At 47.6% G+C, this 20,588-nt stretch overlaps 1 protein-coding gene across 10 annotated transcripts in view; it reads left to right on the top strand.

The window, feature by feature from the left end:
- LOC128894470 (potassium voltage-gated channel protein Shaker) overlaps positions 1 to 20,588 on the top strand; it is a 110,870-nt gene that overhangs the window by 4,160 nt on the left and 86,122 nt on the right. The window contains exons 1-2 of one of the 10 annotated variants that reach the window (XM_054156228.1): positions 6,756 to 7,406; positions 10,433 to 10,522. The exons of 7 other annotated variants lie outside the window; for them this stretch is intronic. In XM_054156228.1, the coding sequence (XP_054012203.1) occupies positions 10,497 to 10,522 (26 nt within the window). In that variant the 5' untranslated portion in view covers positions 6,756 to 7,406; positions 10,433 to 10,496. Of the gene's footprint in view, positions 1 to 6,755; positions 7,560 to 10,432; positions 10,523 to 20,588 lie in introns of those variants that run through there. 2 more of the 10 variants (XM_054156227.1, XM_054156222.1) reach the window with 2 other exon arrangements.

The raw sequence follows: 20,588 nt of genomic DNA, 5'->3' as shown, positions 1-20,588 counted from the left end.
ATAAACGATTAAGCGCCAATTACGAATAGCTTTCTAGCGATTTGGTATAGAAACTCGATCGTTAGGGGATCGTAGTTAGAGAGAAGGACAAACAGCGTACCACTAAAGGAGTGTGGCCTAAATGTAATACTCGATGAATAAATATTCATGTTCGTTTAAATATGGAACTCATTTATACGGTCAGTCCCACGAGTATTTGTACCCTCTGTGTTCGTTGAAGGAATTTCTCTAAATTAAACGACCGATTTGATGTTATCAAATAAAATGTTCGTTATAAAGAAAAAGAGAAAAATCGGAGAGAAAGAAATTAAGCGATGAAGTTTGAAAAATTTAAGTTTTTCGAATTTCATGAAAAATTGGTAAAAAAATAGTACAGAAGACGAATTCAAATTTGATCAATTTTTGGCGCAGTTAAAGCTTTGAAATTCAATAAAAAAAAAAGAAACGAATATTTTGACAAATTCGTAACTCTGTTTTGGTTCGGTACAAAAATCTGCAAAAATTCACAAAAAGATATTCAATAGAGTACGTTAACGTAAAAAAATTTCAACCAAATCGAAAATGATCGGGTCCAACAGTGGTTGAAATGTCTTGGAATAAACATACAAGCGTAAAATTTATCCATGTACGTATTCATAATGAAACATTTATTTGAAAACATCGAACCCGTTACTTAATTTAGACAGTTTTCAACGTTGAAAAATTCCAAATATTTTTTTGTTTTCCAAGCACAAGCTACCTTACGAATGTTACTCGCGCCTCGGGGGCGCGTTACGCGTTTCCGCGGAACTTTCTTCGATCCCCCGACGCGTTGGTAAAATAGGCACCGGCACACGATACGAAAGCTCCCTGGAACGAGAACCTGGAAGCTCGCGGAGAACTCGCCGGCTTTCACCCGCGTGGTTTCGCGAGCTTTCCGGCAGACGGCGCGAACAGCGATTTCCAGGTTCGCTCCGGGTAACGCGTTCGTCTCGAGAACGGACACGGACTCGTTCGTCGTCGCGGAATATACCCAATCTCCTCTTTCCTCCGGACATTTTAATTAAAGCAGGATTTAATTTTTCGCTGAATCCTATTTCCGCGGGGGCGAAGCGGAGGCTACCCGCTCGTAAATCGAAAGGGAAAGAAAGACGGACATTTCGTTCGACGCGGATACCGCTCGCGAACCCCGTTGATTTCTACGCGAAGATTTCTTCTCCAAGACGAGGTAGAAGGTTTCCCGCCGGGGCGTCGTTAATCGTCGCGGTGACCGAGGCACGCTCGCCAAGTTCACGCGATTAGGTCGGACGATATTACGGGCAATCGCGTTTGAAATTACGAGGCACGTTAGCCTAGGCCAGGGTGCAGCTGTCGGGGCCGAGAATTACCGGTCGGTCGTCGATCTGGATGATCGAAACGATTCGGTGGATGTCGATTAGTCGGGCATCGATCGTTCTCGCCAAACGAGAGGGCTGTTACCGTTAAACCACGCCAACGAACCGCCTCGCGCGGCTGGGTCTGATTACCGAGGATCCTGAATTAGGTCTGGGTCAGTGCAGATAAAAGATTTCCACGTGTCCTAGATTCGCGGGTGGTTGCCGTGTTCGGGGCTGTTATCGTTCGATATCGAAGGCTCTCGATGCGGGAGCGATTATGAAAGATGTTCGGTAAATATGGCAACTTTTCCGCGTATCGATCTCTCGAATCGGCCTATTTCGCGCGCGATAAATCATCGCCGATCGATCGACGGTGCAGCCTTTCGGCTTTGAAGTGCAATCGGGCGGTCATCGTACGCATACACCGACGAAAATCTGGGCGGGGTCCGTTCTCGATAGGCGGGGGTACGAACGAAAGGGGGCTGGTTCGATCCTCGTCGAGTCAGACGGATTCGACCATCGGACCGAGTGGAACGGTTTCTCGGAGTTAGCCGTTCCGGGCAAATAACGCGTATTCGAGAAGAATTGGTATGCCCGTACGTGTCGAGCCATCGCATCGGCGAAGCGCTCGCGTCAAGTGCCCTCGTTTAAAGTTCAATCGAGGAAGTAATATCGAACGACCGTGGCATTCGCGGCGTGTGCATAGTAATCGAACGAGCGCCCAAAGAAATCGAATCAACGACAGAAACAGTAAATTCTGTAAATGTTCGTACCCTCTGTGTCCATTCGACAAGCTTGACTAAATTAAATAATGGTTCTGATGTCACCAAGTGAATTTTTCATCGTAAATATGTACACGAATAATCGTATACGTGTGTATATTTATATACACTTGGAAGCACCGCAAACCTACCATTTAGTTTGACCAAATTTTCTTGAATAGACGCAATAGACGCACGATTATTTACGGAACCGACTGTACGCTCGGTTGATCCGTCCGATATGCGGTTATAGACTCTGGTAATTCGCTCCCGCTTTCGCGGATGGCAGGTTCGCGTATCGTGATCAATGATTTCGTAACTTTCTCCCTTAGTTGCGAGCCAGCCGGTGCTTGGAAACTTGGAGGGCGACGTACATTCTGTTTAACGCTTCTTGGCAAGCGTTACGAGAGCAGTTTGTCGCGAAACTCGTGGCCCCTTGACCGAATTCTTCGAGCAACATAAACAACGGGACATTATTCGATATCTAGGCGCGTGAGTTTGTCGAATATCGTTCCGAGTCGGGTAGCAAAAATAACCGTAATCGTTTTCGCACGGCTATATTTACACGCGATTCTCGAGGGTTCCTAAACTAGAGGTGTCGGAGGGAACAGAGGATTACGCTCACTCCGCCTAAAGCTCCCCAGGGTCTCCTTTTTGTCGAACAGTCACAGTGCATAGTCGTATTCTGATGCCTGAATAACGACCCGGCTCCGTCGTTCATGCGAGCGTCCGGTATCCGAAGGTTAACGGTTACGTCAATGGTTCCTATTAGGTCGTCTTAAAAGTTCGTGCCATTTATACTTCTATTTCTCAAATTAATATGTTAAACATACTCTTAAGTGTCACAAGAAAAGATGATCTGTCTCATTTCACAATAGTTTCTCGCCTCTCTCCTATAGTCATTGTATCGTTACTAGACAATTTCTGTGGTTTTTTTATTAAACTTCGACTTATGGGACGACATAATATTTCTCTCTCGCTCTACCTTGTCCACCGCCTTTGTCACGCGGTAGCTTTGTAGATGCGACTGACTCGGGCAATACCGAAAATGCGAGTAGAGAAGGTGATGGGTTCGTAAGACGACAAACGGTCGTTAGTACCAGTTACCACAGATAAGCGTTCTTATTCCAACGAACCTCCACCATAAGTTGACCTAAAAAGAGGACGGAAAGAGAAACCGTCTCCAATTTGTACATTTCATCGAGACAAGTACTTTGAGTCCTCGTTTAAGCTCCATTCTCAAGTATTTGTACGAAGTTTTGCTCTTGGGTCCTTCCTAACTAGCAAAGTCTATCGCCATCAACAACACCAGGGTACGGACCTCGAAGGGTACCGGACAGTGCAACTGGTCCGCCACCGAAAAAAGCTAGACCATTCGAATCGGTGTCCGTCTTTTCATTGGCTCGAGTAGCCAAACTTCCTTGGCAGCGTCCTTTTCATTCGATTTCCGCGTTCCTTTCGCCGATCGATGGCCAGCCGTGCAAGAAAGTCGGCGATTTACGAGACTGCTTTTCTCCGCTGACCTCTCCTGAGAGATCGTTTCGACTCGTTTATCCGGCACGGAGAAACTATTTTGGGTCGGCCACTATACCGGCGCCTCTTCTTCGTCCCATTCATTCATTCTCGCGTCTCCCGTCTCCCTCGCGACCTTTCGAGTCACGTCGCCTTCCGTTCTCCGGGTCGTTCTCCGTCGCCGTTAGCGGGTCGCTCGACGGCCCTCTCGGCTCATCGGGAAGCCATCCGGACGGGCGGGATCGTCGCGATGGGATAAATCGCGACGGAACACGCGGAAATTCCAGGAAGGAAGTTGGAAGGTGTTTCGAGGATAACGGTCGAGTCTAGTCGAGTCACCGCTAGATATCGACTTTGAAACCCCACGCACGAGCAGCACGGCAAAGGCGGGTGCGCGGCGGGGTGGACGAGATCGGTGGTGGATTCCACCCTGTACGCCGTCATACACTACCGCTCAAAAGTATCCGGACACTTGCCAAATGCATATGTATTAGCGTTATATAAAAGTGGTACCTTGAAGTATTAGGTTGTCCCGAAAGTTTCTTTCGCGAGTCGCGCTCAATTATTTGATGTGGTCGTGTTTATATAAATAGACCAACTAATTTCATAGATATTCATGTTGTAACAGTAATGGAGCAACATGAATCGTGCATAATTCAGTAATGTAACATAAAGCAGAAACTATTGTGCATGTACTACTTATTAATAAAGCGAAAGAAACTTTTCGGACAACCTAATACTTCAAGTACTTGAAGTAGGGATCAAGATCGATTTTTATTCGGCTCTTACGAAATATCTAACGTTTTAAATAACAAATTACGTGTGTGGAACTTACCAATGATACGCTAAAATTGAATACGGGATTCATCCGCTTGCATTAATCTTGCACTAATTTCTATCTCTCTCTCTCTCTCGTTATGCACCACAGAGATGAAACAAAGTGGAACTTGAGATTTTGTTTACGCGTCTAGACCGTTCCATTAGATTTTGTATTTCGAGGCAGGAATTTTATTTCTGCATAGAAATTAATTCCATTATGCCGCGATACCTCAAAAAAGATGACAATAATAACTACAATTGATATAAGCGTTCCAAATACCTTTCGTATAAAGTTAACCAATCAGTTGAGACGTCCTCTTTTCAGAGCGTGCAACTATGTGTGTCGGTCGAGCAATGGCTACGTATGCGTCCGTAAACGAATATAGTCGTCATGACACGAAATACTGCCGCTTCTCCATGACGAGTATACTCGTCAAACACAGCTGACCGGTAGAACGATGCTTTATAGACCGAAAGCAAGTGTACGGATACTTTTGGGTGGCAGTGTACATCAACGCGCACCCAGTGGGTGCGCGGGCGCGCGCGCACAAACCCGTTTCGACGCATACAAACGCGATCCGAACCCGTTCTCTCGAACACAGAAACCGAATGAGCGGCTCTACGAGCGTAACGGGGATCGAGCGAGCGTGGACAAGTTACCCGCCCCAACCAAAACCCCACCCTCGCTCCCGTCCCTTCCTCGGAGGCTGACCGACACCGGCGAGCGAGAGAAGGAGAATCGAAAACTAGGAACGGTGCGGACGAAGAGAGCCGGAAGGTGGGTGCAAGATAGAAAGGATAGTGGGAGGTAGGGGATGGAGGCAGCCCCGATGCGAGAGGGAGAGATTTTGTAGGGTCGGTGGCGCCTCCGTGCAACGCCGCGGCGGTTCGTGGCAGCAAGGTTGGCACCTCCGCCGTCCTTTGCCACCCTGTCCCACCAGGTTCGACCTATCGCGTATTCTCTGTTTCTCGGTAACTGTAAACGCACAAACGCCTCGCCGCTTTGGGGTTGGCGCGACGCGACGGATGCATCGGCGTGTACTGTCTTTCGTGCGCGAGCCTCTCGTTGCCGCCTAAAACGGCGGCGAGTCGTCCTTCCTCGCGTTTCGTCACTTTTAACGCGCCCACCCCTCCTTTATTTTTCTCTATCTCTCTTGCGCTTGCTTTCCACCTCCAACCCCCCCCACCCCAAATTCCGCCCCCGCTCTCTGTGCAATCTCTACGTCTCTCGCTCTTTCATTCCGCCTGTCATTCCTCGTTGTCCCTTTCGTACCCCTTGCCTTGCTTACCCACCCCCGCCCTTCCGCGCCACCCTCTCTCTTTCTCCGTTCCACTCCTCCGCCCTACTCGCCGACCTACCCTCTCTCCCCTCCGGCGGCTCCTCGACCGTCGTTTCGTCCTTTTCTGGTATCCAGGCGAGTCTCGCGACACGCACGTCCGGCTCGACGATTCAGAAACCTACGAAACGCGGGGAAACGTGGTCGTGGCTCGAGGTGAATCTGCCTACCGGTTCGTTACGATCGAATCCGACGCCGTCTCTCTGTGCGCGACAGTGCGGTGCCACGGTTGTCCTCGTATGCTCCCCGTCTCCCTCGTCGATGCTCTTTTTACCACTGGTTCCGTATCCGGTTCACCGTTACCGCGTCGGCTCGGCCACGTTACTTCCGTCTCGGTATTGTTTTCGGAGGCCCGCGACGTCGTCGGACCGTCGTCGTCGTCCTCGCTAGAAACCGTCACGCGATCTCGCGCGATTTTTCGAGGCAGCCGAAAGTGGACCCGTCTACGGGGCTCGCGGAGAAATCGAGGGAACGCGTAGTCGGCACGGCTGCGACGAGGAGGAATCGACGAGCGTCCCTCCACCGACGAAAAGTTAACGGCAGGATAACGGGAGGGGGAGGGAGGACGAATAATCTCGTGTACGGGTAGCGAGAAAAAGGCGGGTACGCGGGTTGGTCGCCGCCGCTAATCGAATCGACCGACCGCGTGGCAGTGGTGTGTTCCAGTGGATGGAAAATGTGACGCGTACCTCTGCCAAATGTTTTCGCCCCCGATTCCCATACCATCGCCGCGCGCGTCCACGCGCGTTCTCTCTTCTGGTATCGCGTAAGCGGTGTGTCCGTTCACTCGGTCGGTCGCAGGCTTCCCGAAATCGAGGACGAGGACGAGGACGAGGACGAGGGCGAGGGCGAGGGCGAGGGTGAGGGCGAGAGCGAGGGCGAGGACGAGTCGAGCGCGGACAACACGAGGCGAACTCGTGTCCTAGCCGCGATTAAATTAAATGATTGCGTGACGGTGCGCTTTATCGGTGTTTCGCGGCCTCCTAACCCTCCCCCGATGCCATCCTTCCGCTCCACACCCCCACCCTCTCGCGGAAACCACCCACCCGACCACCCGCCGCCCCTCGTCTTCGAATCCTTTCCCCGTCCTTGGGATATTCGCCTTCGACGGCACCGTTCGAAATCCGCGATCCGTGGAACGTCCTTGTTTAAGGTGGACTCGCCTGGCGCGATTAAACGAACCTACCGGCCGATGCCGCGGTTCGATATCCGCCGAAACGCTCCGCTTTCTCCCTCTCTCCATCGTAACCGCTGCCGCCGCGTCTCGTCGCAGCGAACCCCGTAATTTCCTGGGAAATTCGACCGTCGGCGGGCCCGACGAGAGCCAGACGTACCTCCGAGCGCGACCGACACGCGGCTGACGGCAACGATCAGCTGACGGGGAGCAGTGATTGCGCGGACTCGATACGGCTCCGTATCGCAACCGTCGATTTTACTTTGTCCGCCAAACGGACTCTCTCGCCGTCTAACATCACACGCGCGCCCCATCGTTCGCCCGAATCCAACGATCGAAGAAATCGCGTGGACTCGCCTGCCGCGACGCGACGCCCGAAATGCCACGGAGGCTCGCGGGATTACAGTGCGCCGTAGTGACTAGTGACTAAGTGGGTGAACGAATATTCGTAAGTGGCTCACACATAACTAACACACACCACCGGCTGTCCTAGGACGTGCGTGGGACACACGGGGGTTCGTGGTAGTAAACGCAACATGCGGGAAGGTACAATAGTGCGGGCCGCCACGGCGATCTGCTGGGCCATCGCCAGTTAGCCACTGTACTTTTCTCTTCTCTATTCTATCTATTTTGCGCTGCTACGCGCTCGCACACACACACACACGTGCGCGCGCGCGCGCGTATATATATATATTTATACGTGCACACGCTCACACGCCTACGGATTGTTTCGTAACAGCCAATACGTTCGGAATGGGCAGTGATTTTACAAGAACGATTTTGCGAAGGAATTGCTGGAATACCCGCGATCCTAGAGAATATCGTTTTCTCGCAGACGTCGCTTTTAACGATGAAAAGAAATTCCAAATTCCAAACATTGTTTTTTTTGATTATATCGTAGAACGACGAACAACGTCGTTCTCTTTCCAACAAACCGGGCTATTCGCGTCGATTCGTTGCAACATCGACGCACAACATCGCAACTGTTTTTAATTATTTATGTAACCGGAACGGAATTGTTAGCGACTTCTCGAAGATTCAATCGCTGGTTATCGGTATATCGATTTCGCGTTCGTTCTTTTGTTGCCAACGGCGCCGTTATTTATTCGCAATTTTATCGCGTTATCGAGCCCGAAATAATAATTACAGCGTTACGAGCACCGATAAATTCGAAAGTGCGAAGCTTTTATCAAACTTTCGATCGGAGCGTTGAAACACCGAACGATCTTTCGCGTCGAATGGATAACAAAATTGTCCAACTACTTTCGTACGTGGCTTCGTTTGCGAGAAAATCGATCTGGAAAACTCGTTTCGGTACGCGTGCACTCAACTGCGTTTTCCTTTAACGAGCCTCTCGTTCGGGGTTACGCGTATTCCTGTTCGTAATTATAACCGCTGTTTACTTTCTTATCTCGACAACCGTGAATATACATTCTCCGTCGTAAATTACCGCGACCGTTCGTCGCGCTATTTTTTCTACCAACTGCTCGATGCTCTCGATATCTCGTCGAAATACACGTGGTATTGGAAACGTTTACGAATACAAACGCGAACGGAGATAGCTCGAAACGGGATCCGTTAAATGGAAACGTGGCCTGGTGCGCGTGGATCTAACGAATTTTTTTAATTCGTTACGTAAAAAAAAAGATCGTATTCCGCATATTACAATTAATTTCCCACGATAAAAGCGCGACTTTCGCGGTGGCACCAGCTATTACGAAACAGTCCGTATATATACCACACGCATCTCGATCGTTCCGCGACAAATCGACCGTCTCCCTCCTCGCTGGAGCAAAAAGAACACGGTCGTTTTATTTTTCCGAAAACCTCGAAGTACCCGTTTGTCGTTCTTTTTTTTTTTTTTCTCCGGTTACTCGCGCTACGGATTTTCGACTACGCGAGTTTTTCCTTCCGCTTCACGGCCTACGAGCACAGAGTGTCTCCATTATTCGGACTGGGATTCGAACGTTCCATTGTTCGCGCGACGAATGTTTCTTCCGTTGTCTGCATTCTTCCCCAAAGTGTTTCGCGCTTTGTTTGCCACTTTTCGCGGGCATCTGAACTGTTACTTTTTGCGCGAATGACGCAATTCGTTTTGTTAGCTGTGCTTCTCGTATATAATTAAAGAATAATTGAAGAACGAACGTGACGTGGCAATCATGCGATTAATAAATTTCTTGCTCGTCCGTCTTTTTACGAGTCGCGACGTTCCACGCGGCGAGTTAAACCTCTCGAGAAAAATTGTTACGTCGTCGTACGTTTTCTCGTTCGGAGACTCGCGTATATCCATCGGTTGAAATAGCAGGGGCTCCGTTATAAATAGCTTTATTATCGAAGGGCTGCCGTTAAACTCTCTCGTGCTTTACGTTACGGTCCCCGAGCCCCGTTTTAGGATAAAATGGCGAAACTCTCGCGACGGGCTCGTTGCCGAGAGGACGGGCGATCTCGTCAGCGAAAAAAAGTTTGTTGGCAAAATTCCTGAACGATTCCGTCTTCGCACCCGCGCTCGTGAGCCCCGAATTTCAAGGTTGATCCGTCGCGGAACGACCGACACACGACCAAATTCACCACAAGTAATTACCCACTCTACGTAGAATCTCTTTTTCACTTCCACTTCTTTCCATTTCGATTTCTCTGACAGTCTCTTTCTCTCGCCACTGTACCTTAGAATCGTATCTTTAGCGAAGTATTTTTAAACCTTTTTTTCTCATTACTTGTCTATATCTTTCTCTCCTTTTCCAACCCTGCTTAAAATATACGACGGTTTCGATGTTGGCGTCGATGACAGAGGAGCTTCCTCTCGCGCGCGCGCTTCGGAGCTACCACGGCGAATAATAAAAGATAGAAACGGACCCGCGACGCTAGCGATGGGATAGAATTTTAGCGCGCAGATGCTTTGGTATCAATTTTTCGTAGTATCCGCGCCTCCCATACCCAACCATAAGGAGTCAAATAAGAACACGAAACGTACGGCACGGGATCGGTCTTGTAGGTAAAGCGGTCGACTGTGGATCCGAGGATCGTGGATTCGAGATCCCCGTGCCTTATTTTTCGTTTAGACTCCTACATTTTCAAACGTATTTCCTTTCGAAAATAAAGCGTCGTATGAACGAACTTTATTCTACATTTTCGATTCGATTTTTCACGTAGAATCGTGGAACAGCTACGTGACACCTGGTAGAATTCCGTATTCGCGTTAGCCTCGATTCCATCGCTATCGGCGCGGTCGAGAAGCTGCCGAGAAAACGCAACGGATGAAAGCGGATGATAGCAGACGGCAGCAGAGGAAACTGTCGGTCGTTCTCGCAGTCAGTACCGAATGTTCGCGGTGTCGCGGTCGTTACTCGGAAGAGACGCTAGCGGAAACGTCGAGGCGCGATACTTTAAGCAGGGCAGCCTATTTTTTTCTCCGTCCGTCTGTCTGTCTCTAGTTACCACTCTATAGCTATGTTCTGTCACCGCATGCGAAACTAGAGGACTCACCGCTCCGGACTGCCCCCTCTGCGAAAAAGCGAGAAAGAGGCCGCCTCCATGCAACATGCAGATGATCCTGGTTGCTGGCGGGTGAGTCCACCATAGTCTCCCAAACAACGCACTGTCTGAACGCACATGTTTCTACGTGTCTCCTTGTACCTTTTGCCTCTGTCCTTTATTTTTTTTTACTTTTCGTGTCGTCTGTGCCGCGATCCGCGTCACCGGATCGACGCGGAGTCGCCCGATCCGCCAGGCTTGCCTGTCTTTCGTGTCGTTTTTCTGTGCCCTCTGTGTTTGTCCTTCTATGTGCGTGGCTCTGTACGTTTGTCGTTCGATGTCTGCTCTTTTTCTGTTGATCGAGCTGTCATGTGTACGATAGAGAAGCAAGCGATGCGTAAACTTTCTACTCGGAACACGGAACGATCGCTCGAGACACAGCTGCGCCGCGAGCCTTGCTCCTCGATACGCGAGGAGAACGAGATGGGCGAACTTTCGGTTTGGCTAATCGATAGATCGAGGCTTGGTCGCTCGACGAGCGTTGTTTCGATCGATCGGTTGTAGATAAATGTTTATTCGGGACAGAAAATATCTGAGAATATTCGAAAAGTGCGAAAGAAAGTTTTCGTACATGAACAATAAAAACGGTAGATACAATATTCTTCGCGCTTTTTGCTTATATCTCTGTTACGTCGGAAGTAATATTATCGGTGCTGCGAAACCATACAATTTTTACTCCTCTTGTTGAGGGATTCCGTAGCGAATAAGTTACGATCAAATTTTTGTTCTTTCTATTCTTTACGGTAATTATAATTATAACAAAAACCTAAACGTCCGCATATGGCACGTTCACACAAGGGCGTGAAGAGGTTGTATAATGTTGTATGTTTTAATATTGGTGTCCCGCAGCACGCCAGGTCGGCTCTGGTATGTTAAAGCGTAGAGTCTGTTAACGATCAGTAGATGTCATCGCATTTTTCGACGAAGGTTAATCGACATCGACATCGCCTCTTCCCGGAAAGCAGCTTGTCGCCGTAAAGCAGAAAAATTCGCGCAAGACGGTGGAAAGTCGGAAAGTTTAAGGAGGAAGTGCCGGGATGTACGTGGAGCGTAATTTTTTATTCGAAATCGATATCCGTCGGCTGAAAGCGGTATGCATCCTCGGGATTACGTAACTCCTCGAGGACAGGATTTTCGCGGTAGAACAACGAACGTCCATTCTCGTTCGCGATCTCTCGAACATTTTCGGGCTAAGCCTCGGGTTCGCTGCGTTGATGTTGCATAACGTCTGAGGAAATTGTTTTCCACGTGTCCCGCGACGTTGTCCCTTAACTTTGTTCATTTGAATTTCAAATGCAGCCACTTTCGACCGAGCAAACTCGCGTTCGAGAACGTTTACGCGATTCCTATCCCGTTGCGAAACCGACAAATCTTCATTACGCGCCAGAACTCCCTGGACGTTCTTTTTTTTTTTTTTTTTCACTCGAAATTTTTTTTTTCAATAAAAATACCAAATTTCCGCCGCTTCCTTAGCGGTAACGAGTACCAGTGACCTATAAAGGATTAAAACGCTTGACTCGGCTCGGCAACGGATTTGTTACCTATTTAGTACCTCTGCGGATATATTAGGGGAACCGAGAAGCAATAAAAATGTGTTTTTGATGAACTTTCTCAATGAAAACTCGAACGACAATTGTTTAATCGTCGGAAAACGAAAGCGAAGACTATTATCGAAGATCGGATTTACGAGCTAACGCGGAAGCGTTATCGTTCATCGACAAACACCACCTCCATCCCTCCCGGGGTAAAGGGGAAGGGTGGATATTATTCTTCGGGATAAACCAGTGATTCCCAAAGTGGATGCTGCAGCGATTCAAGGGGCCGCTGATGGCCAACGTGGGTAGTAATTCAAAAGTTATTAACAAAAAGATAGAAACCAATCGGAAATAGTCAATCGCGGTGATTTAAGATTACTGGCTGACGAAAATCGAGCCGAGGATTACTAAATTGTTGGCAGCACGCCGGGTTCATCCTTCTCATTAAGATGATTTCGTCTGTTTGAACTTTTTTTTTCGTATTATTGTACACTCTATACCGTGTTCAATAAATAGTTTCATAATTTCAAAGATCGATGTTTCTAATTTCCACCTTCCTTTACTATATTTTACGAAAAAGGTAGAAACGTTAATACATGTATAATTCGTATTAATTGCTATTAAAATTTTGAGAAATTTAATTTCCAGAGGGCGCTAAGTAATATTCTTTCTGGCAAGGTGGACGGTAGGACAAAAAAAAAGTTTGGGAACCTTGGGAACCTCTGGGATAAACCCGTCGTTATTTTTCCACCGTGTATCCCGTTTCGTTTCACGATTTCGCGTGTTACACGAAAAGATCTGTTTCGTGGCTTGGTGGTTCTTGGCATGCGATCGGAGGCGGGTGAAATATCGCCTCGCGTGGCAGAGGGTAACGCGCGACGGAATTCGTTGCGTCCGGTTGCGCGTGTCGCAGACAAGTACGGTGGAACGCCGGTTATCCGGATACAGATGATTCCGATTACACGGACGTTGCTTTCGCGACAGTTTATGCTTCCATCTATTAGCGCCACCCCAGCGGAACTTGGAAAACTTCTCGATCGATGGAAACACGTCGCTGTTAACCCTGTGCGCTCCATTTTGTTGCAGAAAGGGCGGTAAATTTTGGTGCTAAAAGGAATTGGGTCGTATTAGATAACGTAGCATGAAATGCGTGTAATTTATCGTAATTAGGTGTGTGTTTGAAGAACGCGAATCAGGAAGCACGATAGATGGAACGTTTGCAAACGAGTATATCTATTATTATTGAAGGATGGAGACAGAGTGCGAGGAAGAGTGAGTGCGAGAGAGAGAGAGAGAGAGAGAGAGAGAGAGAGAGAACGTGAGGATGAATTTTAGAATGTAAGGATAACGTTTCTATCTTCCAACTTATAACGTAATATTTATTCAATAAGACTACACGAACCATCGAGTATCCCGATACACTCAATTCTCATCGAAATATCGACGTTGGATTTTATCTCCCGAAGCACAACTACAGACTACGCCCTCCTAATTTCTCACCTCTCGCCGCAATACCGACCTCGACAATTTTTCTCGGAACTTTGCGAAAGTAACTTCAATCCATTCCTGATGCTTCTACGATCAAAATGATATCTCACATCCCGTACATCGGACTATTTTTAACGAAATTATATCCGATTGCACAATTGAAAAGTTATTTCGTTAAAAATAGTACGATTTACGCGACGCGAGATATCATTTTAATCAGGAGAACGCCAAGTGAGGAGAAGCGAGCGGAAGCAGTCGAATAATAAAGATCAGTTGTAAAATCGTAAAACGGTCGAAATTAGTCCCCGGATATCTCCTACGGTAATGTCACTTTGATTTATTTGTTCGTGCTGCTCGAATGGAAACCTCCAAGGAAGTCGCCACGCCTTTGGAAATGTGCACGAGAGAATTTAGTTCGTCCGATTTGTACCGCGATGTTCTCTGTGCAAAGGGTTATGTTTGCGAATCTGCCTTTGTATCGAGAAACGCCTTTACGGCGCTAGCATCAATTGATTGACTCGTCGATCGACCGGTGGCGCTGTATGTCAACTACGGACTCTCGGGCCCTTTTCGGCAAGCGACGACTCCGACGCGCTCGACGGCCATTTTGTTTTAATACAGTTTAGCAAGCCAACGAAGTAAGTCGGTCTCGCGTTGTTTGAATTTCATCGCGAGAACTCTCATTCAGAAGTCGGTTCATTATGCTTCGAAAGAACTGCTTAGAGTGCTTCGTGAGTGCGATTGTGAATCGTGTGGTTTGCACAGCTTTCGCTCATTCAGGGAAAACACGATGGCTTCCTCAACGGACGCGTGCGACGAGACTCAACCGGCGAACCGAATCGGGAAGATTAACGGCGCCGTGTAGACTCATTTTCTACAAGTGTTCTCATTGTCGACAAAAGTAAGAGTCAGCCCACCCTCTGTACGGATTAACATCTATCAACAGGTACTGCTTCTAGCGTTACTACAACTCGTTACTCTCGTTTTTACGCGGTCCAACCGTTCGAGGTTAATTCGAACTCGTATCGATTCGAAGATCCCAGTTACGAGGAAAACATTCGCGAGGATCCGTAACTATAATCTATCAACAGATACTGTTTCTAGGGTTAATACGACTCGTTACTCTCGTTTTTACACAGTCCATCCGTTCGAGGTTAACACGTTCACTGCCAGATAGATATTCTAGAAATTTCCTGCTACAATTCAATATTATTTATGAATATTGGAGACTACATAATCAAACGTTTATCGTGGTATTTTTGTAACTTCATCAAAATTCACGAATTTCATTCAAATTCGTTTCCCTTCGTGCTTGACCTTCAAAATTAAATTAATTTTTTTACTTCTTCAGTGAAAAGCACTGTCACCCATACATGGTTTATATACATGTATACTACATACTATATACATGTCAATTCGAACTCGTATCGATTCGAAGATCCAGTCACGAGTGAACATCCGCGAGGATCCGTAACTATAATCTCGACGAATTCTCTCGGTGGTTTCGCGCAAACTCTCGCCGTAATTATTATGTAATTAGAGAAAGTATACACGGCGAGCGAGATACATCGTGTCGCTAAGAAGATCCCCGGTACCGCAGCGCCAACAACGCAAACAAGATGTCTACGTCTCATTAATTCGAGGCAGAGAGAAGTAAGCGGTTACAACGTCAAACTGGGTCGATTAAATTCTCGCTGCGTCGAGCATCAACAATTTGTCAGGCCATGTGGCCCAGATAGCAAGCATTCTATGAAATTTCACGCAACGCTGTCGCGCGAAAATTGTGATCGCGAGTCGGTTGCCAACGAAGAAGGGGTAATCGGGAAAAGAGGAATGGACGTTAACGCGTTCGCCATTCGTCGTTCGACGAATATTTCGCGCGATTCTGTCTTCCGATCGCATTTTAAAACTTCGTTCGATCGCGACGAATTCGCTCACCGTACGCTATTTTTCGAGACTTTCGTTCGAGGTGCGAGTTTGAGCTTGCGAACGGAAACGTTTTTTTTTTTTTTATTTTTTTTTTCCTGGAACATTCGTCGACGCAAACAATTCACGTCTCCCGAACGAGTAGGGAAGTCCGCGACTCGAAATTTTCGAAGAACACGATCGCAGGAAACGCGGTTCCGTCGATCATAATATTTGCAGTTTCCCGCTAAACATTCTCCTCGTATAGGCGAAAACAACGAAGGTATTTCAGGCGATAACGTCACGCGGCCTGACTTTGCGCGTACGCGTTCCAAAGAATGGCATTCGCTTTTATATTTTATTTACGCTCGACGTCTCGTATACGCTAAACACGAAGAATCGTGTACAGTCGGTCTCGTAAATATTCGTACCCTTCACCAACCCCTTAGGCTCCAACAACCTCGGTGTTTAAGCTCCAACAACCCGGGACCAAAATGCGATGTTCACATTTAGCCCGGGACGATACACCACGGCCCAGGCGCGTGATAATCAATTTCGGTCCGAATATCCAAACACCAGTCTCGCGCGTCTTCGTGAGACACCAATTAAGGGGTTGAAGAAGCTCGTCTAAATTAAATAATAGTTCCGATGTTTTCGAACAAATGTTTCGTTACAACAAATATGCACGTGGATAAACTTTACGCTTAAATATGGGACATTCCAAGCCGTTTCGACCACTTTTGGACACGACCATTTTTTACTCGGCTGAAATTTGTTTATATCACAGTATCCTATTAAATACCGTTTTGTGAATTTTTGCAAATCTTTGTACCGAACCGAAACGAAGTTACGATTTTTTAAAAAATATCCATCTTTGAGTGAACTTTATGAAAGAAATACGAATCGAAATATTCGAATTCGTCTTCTGTACGATTTTTAGATTTTTTCGGGGAAAAAACTGGTTTTTCAAGTTTCGACGCTTTTAATTTATTTCTTTTCTTTCCCCTCTATTTTATGACGCAAGTCTCGTTATGTGCCGAATTTTTCTTCCATATTTCTTGTTTGTAACGAGAGATTTATTCGAAAATATCAAACGTATTATTTAATTTAGATAAATTCCTTCGTTAAACGCAGATTGCGAATATTTATGGGAACCACTATGCACCTCTACGCGGATACGATGTAACGGCGGTCGTAATAACACCAACATCGACAAGTGGAATGGAATATAATGGTACGAAAGTATTCGCTGCAATTGGTAGCAATTGATTGCATTTTAATCGTCGGTTAGGCGAGTATAAATAGAGCAGCGATCGTTCGTGCCAGGTCGTCGACGACCACCGTGGCGTACGTAAGGTTACCCCTCGATCCATTGAAATGTTCGTTCGCGCAAGAAGAAACCGCCCGATACGATAAACGAACGTTGTCGAAATTGGTCGCGTAATCGCGAACAGGTTTTAAAGAGCGGAAAATGAACCGGGAGGCGCGACGATGATTCCGGGACGCGCGTTAGCGTGACGGGATCGCGTGACAAACACGCCTAACGGGAATTCATAGAATTATTCGCGAACGGCTTAGCACACTCATCCGGCGTAGCCCGAACGAGAGTGCAATTAGGGTTGGAGAAGAGGGAGGGATGCGTGTATCGTGACGCGCCTCGCGATGAGCACGGGATAGCGACGGGCACGATCGAAACGCTTTCCGCGATGTTTTCGCGAATCCGTAAATTCGTAGCGACGGAGGCTCGCTCGAGTCGAGAAGCGAGAGATACGCATCCGATGTGTAAATTCGCCGAGCGTAACGTGCTCCGACCGACGTCTGTTCGGATAAGAGCTTCCGGCACCGATAAGCTGGAACACAAAAGTGGCTGTCGCTTGGAAACTAGACGAAACAAACCAGTATTACAAGGTTTTCCTCGGTAGTTGGCGAGGCGCCTACGAACTGAAGGGTACATGGGCAATCTTTCTTTCTTACGGGCAGTCGCACTCCATAGTCGTAATCCACGCTACATTTTCGACTAAAAACAAAATGTATCTTATAGATCTCGAGCTCTTCAACGCGTTTACTGCCACACTGATTCGCGTAGAAATCTCTACAGGAAATTTTGTCTCGAGACGAAATGGTCTCCTTGTTGGACGGCCAATCTTTGTCTGATCCCTGTGACCGAATTTTCTTTCTGTATATACAGTTCAGTTCTTTCGTAGACCTCGTAGAGTTCGGGACGTTACTTCCTCGGTCAATAATACATACAGGGTGTCCGAAAAGTCGGGGAGGAGCTGGAAATGGGGGTTAGCTGAGTCGATTCTGAACAACAATTTCCTTTGCAAAAATGTCGGACGGGGCTTCGTTGAGGAGATATTAAGAGAAAGGCCCCGACCAATCAGAGCGCGCGTAGACCGTTGGAGCGGCCGCGGTAGCGAAGGCTACGCGCTGGCGGCCGCGCTTGTACGCGAACAAGTGACTCAACGTGCATCGAAGGACATTGACGCTGCCGCCTAGCGCGTAGTGCCTTCGCTACCGCGGCCGATCCAACGGTCTACGCGCGCTCTGATTGGTCGGGGTTTTCGCTTGATATCTCCTTAACGAAGCCCCGTCCGACACTTTTGCAAAGGAAATTGTTGTTCAGAATCGACTCAGCTACCCCCCATTTCCGACTCCTCCCCGACTTTTCGGACAGCCTGTATAACAAATAGTATGTTATTTAAATTTCTCTCTGTGGCAATCATTTCTATAACCCATTTCCAATAGAGCCACTCGGAGAACTCTAACGCTGTGCCATCGATCGCCGCGTACGCGACTGCGTCCGTCTCGAAAATTTTTGTTCGCGCGGGGCGTAGATCGATGACGAGAGGATCCTCGCTGCGTAATTTCATCGAAAGGCCCGGCGCGATAGACGGTATGATTCGATAGGTGAAACGGTCCGGTCAAAGAAAGAAGAATATCCGCCGTTTAGCTCTGTTAACTATCAGCCCTCGCGCAGGATGTGCGGTCGAAGGGTGTCCGCTCGATTGCTCCTCGAGCTTATCGCATAGGCGGAAAATTATTTACGCGGCGATTGATCGAGCCAGAGGGGCGAACCGGTGCCGGTAGACTCGAAAGATAACCGAGGTCGGTGCTTTACTCGGAAAGATTTAAATATCGCTTCCGTTCTTCTCTCGAAGGAACTCTTGGTCCACCGTAAAAGGGTATCGTACCTTGCGTTGTGTTTCCTCTTTCGATCGATTCGCCGAAGCGCGATTTAAAGTAACGATCTGTGCGATCAAATTAACCGTGAAACGTTCGACCAGGCTTCACGAGGAAGAAAAACGTTACAACTGCTCGTAAATAGTATCTAAGAGCCAGTCACGATTTCACTTACATTTTTCAATGAAAATACCATCCTTTTCTTTTCTTTTTTTTTTTTTTTTTTTTTTTTGTATGAAAAACGCGTAAAAGAATGCAACTTCGTTCCGCGCAATACTTTCTCGTTATTCGCTCTAACATGCAAGTAATCGCTATACCAACAATCAGTTATTTTCAAAATACGCCCACGCGTCGTTCAGACCTGAATTATCTTTTTCTCTCGCGCTAACGTAATTTCATGTTTACGGTTTACTTGGGTCCAAAATCAAAACGGAAAATGTAAGAAAAGAAATCTTTTCTTCGTAAGGACGTTCGATAAGGACATTATTCTGAACTCTCCCTGAACGGTAGTGTCGCTAATGTACGAGTCTGAATCGCGAACGCGACGTCTGAAAGGGTCGATGTACTTTCGTAAAAAATGTTCATTTCCAAATAACGTGCCCAAGGTGAAATCGTCGCCGACTATAACGAAAGGTATATAACGAAAGGTATATAACGAAAAGTACATAACGAAAGGTATCTTCTCGCGGAAGTAATCGGCGCGAGTGTGGTGAAACGAGGAACTGGCGGGCAAAAGAGGATCTTTTTTCCTCCTCGCATCGATCGAACGCAGTCACCGCTTTTGCCTTGTTTTCGCTGTTGGTTTTCCGCATGCCTAGATGGCCCCTTGAGCTGCGCTTCCGCGAGCGGCATCGGCAGTTGCACGCGCTTCGATTTCCTTCGTTTCAGCAGTTTGTTTACGCGACGCGCTTCGAAGAGCCTGGAAAACCCCACGGCCGGGCTTTGCCAGCGCGCCGCGCGCGGTTCCCGCGCTTTTCGCGAACCTTTTCTCGCGGCTTTCAATAGACCTTCCGATAAATGAGCTCGCCGCGCGCGTCGACCTCGTCGAGTTTCAATCTCTTGCACGCTCGCGATGCACGACGCTTCCAAACATGGCCGACAGACACTCGAATAGCTCACGGAACAAAAATTAATAACGTTCGGGATGACACTGGTAAAACGAGAGGATAGCAGGATAGGATAGGAAAATAACAGGTGCGCGCGTGTATATTCTCCATGAGTTTCGTTCGCGCTTTTGAATCTATTTTTAGCAAACTCGTCTACGCAAACGATGAGGTGTAACTGTAGAGTTTCATGGTATTTTAGCGTTACTTGGGAAATAGTTTATTCAGATGCTAGCTGAGCGGTTTCAACCGCGTGAAATAGTAGTAGTCTCGTCGCGCCGAACAAAGAAAAATAAAAACAAAACACGTACGTCGGTCAGTAGGAAGAATGCATCTATGGTAACGCTTTTCTTTCCACTTGATTAACGAATTTTCAGATTTCAAATCGAAAACGTATTTTCATAAAAATAAAACGTAGCCTATGTTATTCAAGGATAGCGTAGCTTTCTTCGAGACGTCGATAAGTTTGCTTGTAAAATCAGAGATACGAGAGTCCAAGCATAATCCGAGACATCGACACATCTTACGATCTTGTTTTGCATAGTAAGCGATCCGACTCTCGAATACGGTAAGCCGTCGTGTTAGATTTCTAACTACACGTAACGTCGACATTTACGCGAAAGACGTAATTACGTTCGAGTAGGCTATCCTCGCTCGACGAACCCCTTTCGACGCGAGAAGTTTGGAAGACGTCGACGCGATTACCGAATCCGTGACCGAAAACGGGAGAATCGCGTTTCGAAACGATGCCTCGGGTTTCAGCGTCGAAAATGGCCGATCCTCGAGCCGGTTGGCGAAGAGTCGCGAGAGCGACGAGAGGCTTGGATCGATCGTTGGAAACGATCGACCAAACCGCGGTGTCCGGGGTTCCCGGCACTCCTAGTA

The sequence above is a fragment of the Hylaeus anthracinus genome, unplaced genomic scaffold (genome assembly GCF_026225885.1).
Source record: "Hylaeus anthracinus isolate JK02 unplaced genomic scaffold, UHH_iyHylAnth1.0_haploid 4, whole genome shotgun sequence".
In the NCBI taxonomy this organism is placed as follows: domain Eukaryota; kingdom Metazoa; phylum Arthropoda; class Insecta; order Hymenoptera; family Colletidae; genus Hylaeus; species Hylaeus anthracinus.
This window is presented reverse-complemented; position numbering and strand designations above follow the sequence as displayed.